Source organism: Cyprinus carpio, chromosome B14, assembly GCF_018340385.1.
Source record: "Cyprinus carpio isolate SPL01 chromosome B14, ASM1834038v1, whole genome shotgun sequence".
In the NCBI taxonomy this organism is placed as follows: Eukaryota; Metazoa; Chordata; class Actinopteri; order Cypriniformes; family Cyprinidae; genus Cyprinus; species Cyprinus carpio.
Window position 1 is genome coordinate 9,224,641 of NC_056610.1, and position 12,671 is coordinate 9,237,311.

At 35.2% G+C, this 12,671-nt stretch overlaps 1 protein-coding gene across 1 annotated transcript in view; it reads right to left on the bottom strand.

Annotated features, from left to right (window-relative positions):
* The window catches only part of pigg (phosphatidylinositol glycan anchor biosynthesis class G), a 132,488-nt gene that overhangs the window by 112,443 nt on the left and 7,374 nt on the right, over window positions 1-12,671 (bottom strand). The window contains exons 3-4 of the mRNA XM_042737966.1: window positions 2,956-3,165; window positions 1,521-1,709 (exon numbers count right to left, since the gene is read on the bottom strand). Coding sequence (XP_042593900.1) covers window positions 1,521-1,709; window positions 2,956-3,165 — 399 coding nt within the window. The remainder of the gene's footprint in view (window positions 1-1,520; window positions 1,710-2,955; window positions 3,166-12,671) is intronic.

A 12,671-nucleotide genomic window follows, 5' to 3' on the forward strand; every position in this document is an offset into this window, starting at 1 on the left:
CAGCAGGAATGTTCTGCCAAACGGATGCTGTGGGCTGCATGAGCAGACTAACGCTAATTCTGCAAATCAGACAGCAAATCAGTCAGGGCCAATGTCACATAGTGAAATAGTGCAATGTGCATAATTACATAATTAGGTAATTACCCAGAGCGGAGTCACTGACAGAAAGTAAACTTCCAGAAGAGGGTTACAGAAGATGTCTTGAACAAAATTATGCACTTTTATATTCACCTTTGTCACAATGACGCTTTACGCCTAATTATTGAACTTTTGAATGACAGAAATGAGAGTATCTGATGTGTCTGGAAAGTTTTTAAGCTCTCATATAAATGCTTCCATGGCAACTACAGTGGGGAAAATATTTATTTGATCCGCTGCTGATTTTGTAAGTTTGCAAAGAAATGAAGAAATGAAAGAAAGAAATGAAGGGTCTGTAATTTTTAATGGTAGGTTTATTTTAACGTACCAAAAAATCAAGAAAAAACACATTATATAAAGGTTAAAAAATTTATTTGCATTTCAGTGAGTGAAATAAGTATTTGAAATCAAATCAATCTCTAACCTTTATATAATGTGTTTTTACTATTACTATTTATGTTCAATACGTTTTTATTTCAGTTTTAGTTTTTTTAATTTACAGTGATTTTAAGTGCTTCAGATTGCAGCTAGATGCCTTCTAATTTTTATTTAGTTATTTATTTTTTTTTTAACTAATATTTATTTTTATTTCAGCTTTATGTGAATAAGTATGTGAATGAACAAAAATGTTTTTAATAGTTTCAGTTTTCGTTTACTACAATAACTGTGGCTGAAACCAGGCAAACGTTCCTCTGGGAATAAATCTGTATTTGGGTCAGAATGCAGAAGAACTGCTTAGTCCTTAAAAATACAGTGAGAGGAGACTTTTCAGGAAAAAACTGAGAGAGAGAAATGAACCTCACTCTGACATTCTGGAAAAAAATAGTGTTGCTGCTCCTGCAGAAGACGTCATAAATCTAGGCAGTTCTGTGCAGTTGCTAGGGTGTTACTATGTGGTTGCTAGGCTCAAGTAAAAAGAGTGCACCCAGAACCTACAATATTTTGGTCTCCTATGATATTCAGTGCATGTCTGTGGCATATATTTTCACCTGTTTAATCATGCAGCAAGTGAAAACTGTGCATCTGATCACCTAGTAAAGTAAAAGCACACGATTTAAGGAATCATTCATGTCTGGAGCAAAAATTCTTCAGTTGCACACTGAAATTTAATACTTAGTGTCAGGGGTTTGTTCAAACCAATAACCCTCAGTATGAGCAATAGTAATAAAGATGGCAGACTTGGCAAATGGCACTAAAAAGAGTAAACACTTCAAGACTGAATGCAGATAAAACTGTGGAGGAGAAGAACTTGATACATGATCCCACTAAATGAAAGATCAGGAAGGCAAATATCAAAGCATTGCTTCATAAAGTGCTTCTTCAGGACAGGTCTGAGATGTTGAAGAGGTCGAGAGCAAAGGTTTAGTAAAACAACACCACACCTTTGATACGAGCGAGGCATGTATCTTCTTGATGACGTCGTCCATCTCCATGAGTTTGGGTCCTATCAGAGAGCTGTGGGGTCCGCTGATGTGTCCGATGTGGTCCAGACCCAGATAATGCAGAATCAGAATATCCCAGTCATCTCGCTTCAGAGTGCCGTCCAGATGACGGGTCACGTTATTGTCCACCTGACAGAACGAGACGGAGATATTAAAATCTGAGAGAGGGTGCGAAGGCAAATGAAGACTCTAAGACTTCAAGGGGCCATGAGGAATCAAACTGTCCTTGTTGTTGATGTTATTGTACTAAGTAACCAATGTAACTTCAACCGGGTCTCATATTTGATATGCAAATTTCTAAGGCCTCTAAATGATCGAGATGATAAAAACTGATCAAAACCTGTTGAACACAATCCACTACATGCCTTCTGTCATCTGATTGATAGTTCACATGTCTTTTTGCTGTGAAATCTTTTCTGAATTTTATAAAGTGAACATAAGAATGACTTTTATTTTGTTAGTAATATTTCTAGATGAACACTTACTGGACTGAAGCAACTCAGATGTACTTGATTATCCAGACAAGATTTTTTTTTTGAAAAAGCATGTTTAAGATGTGAATATCAAATACTGTATGATTCTCAGGCTTTTGAGAAATGTTTATTTGTTCATCTGTCAGTCATGCACTGCATTGCACAATATGTTTTGAAATTTCAGAGCTTTGGATCATTTAACTAAGCATTTAAATATCATCTCACTTAGACATATTATTGGAGATATAGAGTGAAAAATTATATTTATAAGTATTTTATGTAAATAGTCTGCTATACTCTTATAAAGATCTCATTGGTTTACAAGCTGTGAGAATTTCGACTTACTTTTTGGCTTTAGAAATACCAGCATCTGCACTAAACTGCATATATTACTCAATTTGGGCCTCGGAATAAAAGCAATTCCTCATATAATCACAAAATCCCCATATCATAATATAATACCAAAAAAACCACAAAAATCAACTATGATGCTAAAATAAAAAACAACACCACACGAATGTAACGTTTCAATTAAAAAATGACTATTATTTCAAATCTCAGGCTTTATGGGGTTAAGAATTCAAAACTTTCTCCTAACTTCAGGAAGAGCATTAATTGAAAGCAAGCTACAAATATATCTTGTTCTGATCTCAAATAAAGGTACAGTCCCACATTTCAGCAAAATTTCCATTGTCTGTTGTCAAAAGCGTAGAGATACATGAAGCACAGCTCAAACTGAAGTCACTTTCAAACCATCTTGAACCCGTTACGAAATCTGTGCGTAAAATCTTTTGCCCTCACATAAGTTTCCCAATCTTGATAATTCCTACTGACACTACTTGAGTTCACCTGGGAAGATTTACAGAACAATGGTAAGAGTCAAAGAGTTCAAATCATCTCACCTCTGTGTAGTCAGACACAAAAAATGAGGTAGTGCCATCATGCTCCATGAAGTGTTTGGGGAAGAGTCGAACCCAAGTGTCGTCGCCGTAGAAGATGATCCGTTTGCCAGCGCTCTTGGCCTGCCAGATGAGATTGTCCTCCAGCAGAGCTGGAGAGTTCAGGTTCATCACCACGTCTATGAAGCCCGGGATGCTGCCGGTGGTCAGAGCCTGATGACAGACATGAGAGAACACAAATATTGCTGTTTAAGAAACCATAAAATATCTTTACTGTCCAAAGAGACCTATAAAGACTCAAACATTAGTCTTCTATACATAATATTGCTCTCTCCAGTGTCATCTCATCTGAATCAGGAGAGTTGAAACAGGCCAAAACAGTATATAAATATACATATGTTGGTGGATTCTAATGTGAGAGTACAACAGGTGATGGACTTTTCTTCGGAGGAAGAGTTATTATAGATTATGGACTGGTATTTTGGCCAGAAGTGTCAGCTGAAAGTTATATACGTCTTGATGGACCTACTTCTTGCTTCACAAGACATTAATTGATGGACTGGAGTGGTGTGGATTACTTATGGATTATTGTGTTGTTTGATTTGTTGGACTTTCATTCTGACGGCACCCATTCACTGCAGAGGATCCATTAGTGTAATGCTAAATTCCTCCAAATCTGTTCTGATTAAGAAACAAACTCATCTGTATCTTTCATGGGCTGAGGGCGAGTACATTTCCAGCATATTTTCATTTTTTGGTGAACTATTCCTTTAAAACATTAGAAATTCACTTCAGGGAAGAAACAAGCAGAATATAGCCCCTATAAAATTTCAACTGCTCCATTTATGTCTTGTAAACAATACAATTTGATATTACTACAGTTTTGACAGCTGATATAAAAGAAGGCAGAGTACACAAGAAATACAGCTTTATGGCGGAAACAAATGGACATTTTTGACAAGAAAAGGCCTGTTGTTTTTGGTGTGCTTAAAAGATTTCTCGGCTCATAAAGTCTCATATTTACACAGTCTGGTTATAAAAAAGTGTGAATCTGAATGTAAATGACCAGAGACGCTAAAATAGGCCAGATAAATCATTAGATATTCTGGGAACAGAACCACAAATTTACAAACTCTTTGTAGTCTCACGCAGAGAAAAACACAACATGAAACCTTTCCCATACCCTCATGGAAAACCCAAACATAATTCCCTCACCCAGATCTCATCTCTCAGGAACGGCATCATCTAATGATGAAAACAACACACACACACTACGAGACCACCCCTCCTATTTGCGGTGTAGATTATAATGAGGGTATTGATTGCGTGTCTGTTAGTGTACACAACACAATTACTGTCATCTAGCGTAACGTGCTTCTCTCAATTAACACAGAGCTGAGATGAGAAGGAAAAAAACACAGGTGCCATCATAAACATCACTAGATCTCTGTCTTATTAGCCAAGTGCTAAAACAGGTGTTTTACGTGTTTCCATCACTCCGCTTGTCTCTATCATATTGCTTTTTTTTTTAAAAAAAATATAACAGTTTGATGTACAGTATTATATAGACAAGGTTTTGAAATAAGTCTCTTCTGCTCACCTAGGCTCCATTTATTTGATTAAAAATACAGTAAAAATGTGTAATATTGTGAAATATTATTACAATTTAAAGTGACTATTTTCTATTTGAATATATTTTAAAATGCAATTTATTTCCGTGATCAAAGCTGAATTTTTAGCGTCCAGTCCACAGTGTCACATGATCCTTCAGAAATCATTCTAACATGCTGATTTGCTGCTCAAGAAACATTTATTATTATTATTAATGCTGAATAATATTTTTGTGGAAACCATGCAATAGCTTTTTCAGGCTTTTTAAAGAATAAAAGTTTCAAAAGAACAGCATTTATTTGAAATAGCAATCTTTTGCAACATTATAAATTTCTTTGCTTTCACTTCTGACAATTTAATGGGTCCTTGAAGGATAAAAGCATACATTTCAGTCAAAATTATAATCTTACTGTCCCTGTACAGTGTAAAAAAAATGCTATGAATATTTTTGAATGATGTGGCAAACAAATGCATTAATTGCCAGTCACCTTTATTTTTATATAGATTGTTTCAAAGCAACTTGCTTTAAATTTGCGAGTTTGCGTGAATTCAAACATTTGAATTCAAAGTCACACTACAGTGTAATTCAAAGACGCTGTTAAAACATCAGTCTTAACCTTGAAAAAAATACAAAAATAAAATCACAAAAAAAACAAATAAAATAACATAAAAAAAAAAAATACTAATAATATAAAAAACATTGCATACACATTACACTTTAATGATTATATAAATATAAATAGAATATGGCTCAACATTCATTCACAACATGGATTCTCGCAGCTGTTCGGTCTTTCCTCTCGTTGCTCCATCAGCAGATCTCACAGAACCTCCTTCACTTATCAGAAATCACAGGCTAATTGCTTTACTCTTGTCACATTTGTAGTGAAACATGAGCAATTAGAGGATTCTGGCTCCCCTCTGCAGTAGTTTTATGCCGCATTAGAGATTCTGGCACCAGGAAAGGCTTAAATTTGAATGCTTGCTAACTGCTGCTCCTAGAAGCATTCACAGCCAGAGAGGATGCCAGTGGCTCTGCTGAACGGAAAGAGCAATTCTGCCAGAAAAAAAAAAAAAAGAAAAACCTTTAAGTTTTTCCATATAGTTACATCAGCAGCAGCAGCACATCTGCTAAATGGAGACTCAGAAGACAGGAAACTGCTGGGTGCTTTTTAAACTCAATATTCATTTGTGAGCCTTCAAACATACTCAGTGATTCAACTAATAAACTCAGCTGAACTGTGTGCCTAAAGAAGTTGTCAAACTTATACACAAGTTTATGTTATAGCTTATTACAAAAAAAAAAAAAAACATCTAGCTTCCACCCAGAATACCACCACAATCATATACCATTTATATTACATTTATAAAAATGTAAAACACTAATCTAAATCTAATGTTTTCTCTACCTTTTATATCCCAGAGCTATCAAGAAACAATCAAACACCTTTAATAAGGTCTGTAATCTGATGTTTTGATGATGCAGACTGATTTGAATGCCTGGGACAGTCACTAAACTCATAACAGCATAATATAAATGCAGAATATTATCAGTCATATTATCAGAGGAGAAACACTGAAGCTTAAATGCCAATAACAAACTTAGTCAAATATATTAGACACTGATCTCAAACAATAAAGTTCATACAGACACCAAAAACAAAATAAATAAATAAATCATGCATTATTATCACTCCTTTAGTAAGACATTTACATATGCAGAGAGGAAAATTTAAGATTATTATAATTTAATTTTTTTTTTTACCGGTCATACATAAAATTGAACAGTCCAACCAGTTATAAAAAATTAGTTATTTTTATGTTATTACTGTGCATCTAAAAAAGTTTTGGCAACAAAAACACCATTATTTTTTTTTTTCCCTCAAAGTGAGTCTCAAAAAGTTTTGCTTGAAGACATTTGTGATCGAAAGCATTGAAAAACCTAACTATTCCAAAGAGTTTTGCTTCTTTTTCGTTCTCCCACACAACAGAAAAGAAAAAGTGCTGTCAATCCAGTGAAAACAGACCAATAGAAACAGGTCCTGCATTCGTTCAAACTGCAGACTCCGCCCACCAGGTGTAAACATTTGCATTTTTAACACGCAAGTAAAAAAAGTTTCTCAGGCAAACACAAACTCTTGAGACTCTTTTTTCTTTTCTTTTTTGGATGCACAAAGATAAAAATAGTTCAAATCAACAGAAGAGCTACAAATGATTCTTAAAGACAAATCAGCACAAAAAATAACAGTACATCACTTCTGCACCATGGGCAACAGGAAGTAGTCAGCAGAACTGATTAAATCTGACGTTACCAACCCGCCCCGGGTGCGTTATCTCAGCATCTTCCGACAACTGTAAGAGAACAGCTTAAAAACACTCGCTGAACACCCTGAGGCCATCCGCGCTTCACATGACAACACACACAAGATTTCTCTTCTGCATTTTTCTTTTCTAACTTTCAGACTTGGTCTCTTTCGTTTAACACTCTTTCTGTGACGGTGATTGGCAAATTCCGCTTCCAGACAGGCCGATTTGCAGTTTGGAAATACATCCCACCTTTTAATGTGTCAATCCTGATGATTGGAGACATGAAAAGTAGGACAGAAGAAGCATTTTTCTTTGCAGCATTAAAACCCTGCAAGCCCAAAGCTTATCTGCGAAGGAAAATAAGAAAAGTTTCTCTATTTACAGAAACAAAACCTTTCAAAATCTTCAGTCAGACTGCAAAAACAGGACCTAAAGGTGCCTGACCATCAGAAGAACACCTACATCTTTAGGAAACCGACAAACAGAAACAAACACACACACAAACTCAGGATTCCAGCAGGGTTTTATAAAGGTGTTTGCTGGTCTGGTGTAAGACATAGGGTTTACACAATGCAGAAAACACAGAAGGAATCCAGACAGAAAAATTACATTTACAGTATTCTTGTCTTGTCAACAGTTAACTAAATAAAATGTTTTAAAAAGCTGAAATAAAATACAATATAATAAAAGCAGAAAAACTAAACCTTACATGAAAATTAGGAATTAATTTTTCTGAATTAAACTAAGTTTTATGCACTTAAATTACTTAGATGGAAATAAAAAGTAAAAGCTAAATAAAAATATAACTAATTAAAACAACAAAAGCACATAATAAAATTACTAAAAATAAAAATAGAATAAAAACCTCAAAAATAAAATAGAGAGAAAGCTAAAAGTAAAAAAAAAAACAGGTCTGTCTTCAGGAAATTGGCTCATATGCTACTCAAACTGCTAAGACACAAAAGCACCAAATGGAATTATGGGTATTCAGCATTACTCTACTCTCCAGAAGCACTTCATCGCAGCAGCTGGTGAAGACATCAAAGAAAAAGTGAGGCAATATCTCAGCAAAAATATTCTGCGTATTTACATGAAACTGCCTAAAATCAGCACAGCAGCAACACAGCGTCTTTTTTCACAGCTACGGTTTCTTATTATGCTTAAAATGAACCAAGCACTGTCAATACAAAATATTTTAACATGAAGCATCTATATTTCAAAGTCGAGGAGGAATTCAGGGAGAATTTTGGGAAATGATGGTCTTGTGTATTCAGAAGACATTTAATGAGTACATTTTGGCTCTCTGTCACATTTGATTTCAGTATAAAGTCAGTGAAACTCATCGCAGAAGAGATGACAGAACTGCTCACTGTGACCCAGACATTTGATTGACAGCTCCATTCACCAGGATGTCACACCCTCCGTTATGACATCAGCAGCAGCGAACAATGACTGAAAATCAATGGCAAGAGCGTCTCTACGGCAACCAGCGGTCTGGCTCATGTTCTTACAGGGGCATAGATGATGCTGGGCCACTCTCTCTAATACACACACACACACACACACACACTCCACAAAGCATGCAGTTTTGATCCTACTGAGCATTTTAACAGAGTTTCAATGCAATCATATTTGTTTGATTCAGGGCAGAAAAAATTGACTTTGATAACAGAAACAAACATGCTGTCTGGTTGAAATTCATTTAAAAGATGTCTACTGAACACACAAAAAAGGTACAAAAGCTGTCAATGTGGCAGAACACATTTGCACCTTATTTAGTGTGTATACAGAGTTATTTTAATATCATAAACATACTGTTATACAGAAGTGTTTATATTTTGTTGTGTGTGTTTATTTTTATTACAAATAATTCGTTTTTTTTTATGTCTATATAGTTTTATCATTTTTATTACATTTTTCATTTTAGCTATTTAATATATAGCAATTAAAATAAATGAAAATAAAATGTTGGCTTGGCAACTAGCTGAAAAAAAAAATATATACAGGTGCTGGTCATATAATTAGAATATCATCAAAAAGTTTATTTATTTCACTAATTCCATTCAAAAAGTGAAACTTGTGTATTATATTCCTTCATTACACACAGACTGATATATTTCAAATGTTTATTTCTTTTAATTTTGATGATTATAACTGACAACTAAGGAAGATCCCAAATTCAGTATCTCAGAAAATTAGAATATTACTTAAGAAAAACCAATACAAAAAAAGGATTTTTAGAAATCTTGGCCAACTGAAAAGTATGAACATGAAAAGTATGAGCATGTACAGCACTCAATAATTAGTTGGGGCTCCTTTTGCCTGAATTACTGCAGCAATGCGGCGTGGCATGGAGTCGATCAGTCTGTGGCACTGCTCAGGTGTTATGAGAGCCCAGGTTGCTCTGATAGTGGCCTTCGGCTCTTCTGCATTCTTGGGTCTGGCATATCGCACCTTCCTCTTCCCAATACTCCATAGATTTTCTATGGGGTTAAGGTCAGGCGAGTTTGCTGGCCAATTAAGAACAGGGACACCATGGTCCTTAAACCAGGTACTGGTTGCTTTGGCACTGTGTGCAGGTGCCAAGTCCTGTTATAAAATGAAATCTGCATCTCCATAAAGTTGGTCAGCAGCAGGAAGCATGAAGTGCTCTAAAACTTCCTGGTATATGGCTGCGTTGACCTTGGACCTCAGAAAACACAGTGGACCAACACCAGCAGATGACATGGCACCCCAAAAACATCACTGACTGTGGAAACTTTACACTGGACCTCAACCAACGTGGATTGTGTGCCTCTCCTCTCTTCCTCCAGACTCTGGGACCCTGATTTCCAAAGGAAATGCAATATTTACTTTCATCAGAGAACATAACTTTGGACCACTCAGCAGCAGTCCAGTCCTTTTTGAAGCGAGACGCTTCTGACACTCTCTGTTGGTCAAGAGTGGCTTGACACAAGGAATGCGACAGCTGAAACCCATGTCTTGCATACATCTGTGCGTAGTGGTTCTTGAAGCACTGACTCCAGCTGCAGTCCACTCTTTGTGAATTCCCCCACATTTTTGAATGGGTTTTGTTTCACAATCCTCTCCAGGGTGCGGTTATCCCTATTGCTTGAACACTTTTTTTGTACCACATCTTTTTCTTCCCTTCGCCTTTCTATTAATGTGCTTGGACACAGAACTCTGTGAACAGCCAGCCTCTTTTGCAGTGACCTTTTGTGTCTTGCCCTCCTTTGTGCAAGGTGTCAATGGTCGTCTTTTGGACAACTGTCAAGTCAGCAGTCTTCCCCGTGATTGTGTAGCCTACAGAACTAGACTGAGAGACCATTTAAAGGCTCTGCAGGTGTTTTGAGTTAATTAACTGATTAGAGTGTGGCACCAGGTGTCTTAAATATTGAACCTTTTCACAATATTCTAATTTTCTGAGATAATGAACTTGTGATTTTCCTTAGTTGTCAGTTATAATCATCAAAATTAAAAGAAATAAACATTTGAAATATATCAGTCTGTGTGTAATGAATGAATATAATATACAAGTTTCACTTTTTGAATGGAATTAGTGAAATAAATAAACTTTTTGATGATATTCTAATTATATGACCATATTAAAAATAAATGTTTATTTCAGATCGAATTTATTCTCTCTCAAGTAACAACAATATTTTTAGTGCTTTTAGATTTAGTTTATGATAACAACTCTGAATATAACATATTATACCTTACAATATCACAGTACTGACACGGTAACATCATGCTGACTGAACAGAAGCAAAAACAGTAATCAAGGTAAAAGGGTTCAGAAGTACCACAAAGACTAAAAAACAGACTGATCTCTGACTACACACATCCCCTGTTCCAATGAACCAGTCCAAAACAAAGAAAACAACAAAAGCAGAGCAAGACAGTGTTCTAAGCATAAAGCTGCAACCCGGGACTGAAAAAGGCTTGTTAGCGAGACAAACCTTGTGTCCCGAGTGAATTGTGCTCTGTGAAGAGGTCATCCAACACAGAGAGGCAACTAAATGACTCTATGAAGCATGAAGGTGTTGCTGTAAACATCAGGCTTTCTGGAGACCACACATGCTTTCTAAATAAAGTCCCTCCTGGCACTTTCCACAAATAGGGTAAAAAATGAAGTCCCATGACATTCTTAAAGATCTTTAGAGAGAAATCTAGTGGATGTGTTATCTTAACTGGTATCTAACATTAAATTAATATAGCATTATATGACTACATAAAACTTTACTGGCTTCCATTTTACACAGATAAAGCTACTATAAAAAAAATCTCAATTTGATGACTGTTTATATCGAACTGCATTTCTGTTGAAATTGTGTATTGTAATAAAACAACTATACATATCAAACTGACCAGACTTTCACTAATTATACTCAACAATTAGTCATTATTTTGACATAATCTGTAAATTATTTTGTTTCTCAAAATAGAAATATTACCAAACTCTTAATGTATTGTTCTACCTTATAAAATATTTATTATTATTATTATTATTATTATGAAACCAATCAGAAATAGACATATTTAACAGTATCCAACATTTGCATGCAACAGTTACCGCTCTGGAATATTCCATACATTTGTGACACTTAAGAAGTAACATTATAATATTAGGTAAATAATCTTCCATTTTCAAACTGTAGTGTTGAAACTATATTAAAAACCATTTTTGTTCATTAAAACAAAGCAGGAAAATAATAAAATGTAAATATTAGAGGAAAAACTTAAAACTAAAAACATTAGTAATATCAACTAACATTAAGGAATAAGTTGAATTAGGAGTACTAAATTTACTTTTAAAAAAAATTATAAAAATGAAAAATAAATAAAAGCTAAACAGAATAAATTAAAAAATTCATAATAATAACAAAAGCACATAAAATTATAATGATATATTTTAAATAATAATAAAATAATTTATTATTAAAAAAATAATATAATAGTATATTAATAATACTAAAATACCACTGACACTGTTAGTTACTGTAAAAAAGTTAAAAAAAAATTAAATAAAACAACCATTTGTCTTTAATTGATGAAAAATATAAGATTATCATTAACGACAAACCAACAGCATCCCTGTGACTCATTCGGTCTTTCTTAATGTTTAAGTGCTTGTTTTCACTCCACTATTGCTGAAAAATACCCTATTCATGGAAAGTGTGTCCTGCTTTTCTGCAGTGAGCATTACACAAGAGATCCAGAAGAAACAAACAGCTGCATGTGTAATGTGATACAGAGTCATGATACCCTTTATTTCAGAGAGGGTTGTTCCGCCTCAGTATTGAAAAGCCTGAAGAAATGGAGGTGGAAAGGTGGGATGGTAGAGAGTAACAACCCTCTGTAGTCCACTTTAGAGAAAGAAATGAGAACAGCAGACAGAGCAGCACTGCCAGCAGAAAGCAGGAAAGTCGAGAAATATTTTTCTGACTATCTTAGCACTGTCTCTCATTCACACTATCAGCATCTAAACATGATGTCTTGAGCAGCATGAAATCACCATTTATCAGCATTTCTCGCTCTTTCTTCTAGACCTTCCAGCAGCGGTCAAACCCGTTAACCAGCAGAAATAGATGACTGATTGATCTCAGGACGACTGTAATTTGGGTTAGTTGGCCATGTCACACCGGTTTACAGCTGAGAGGCCTGCAGTGATGTGACAGAAGATAGTCCGACAGAGCAGGACTGCCATCTGCTGGAGACTTGAGTCAGGACACAACTCACTGAATGCAGGTCATATGAGATGCATGCTGGAAAACTTGTTTACGGGATTTATTTGCTCT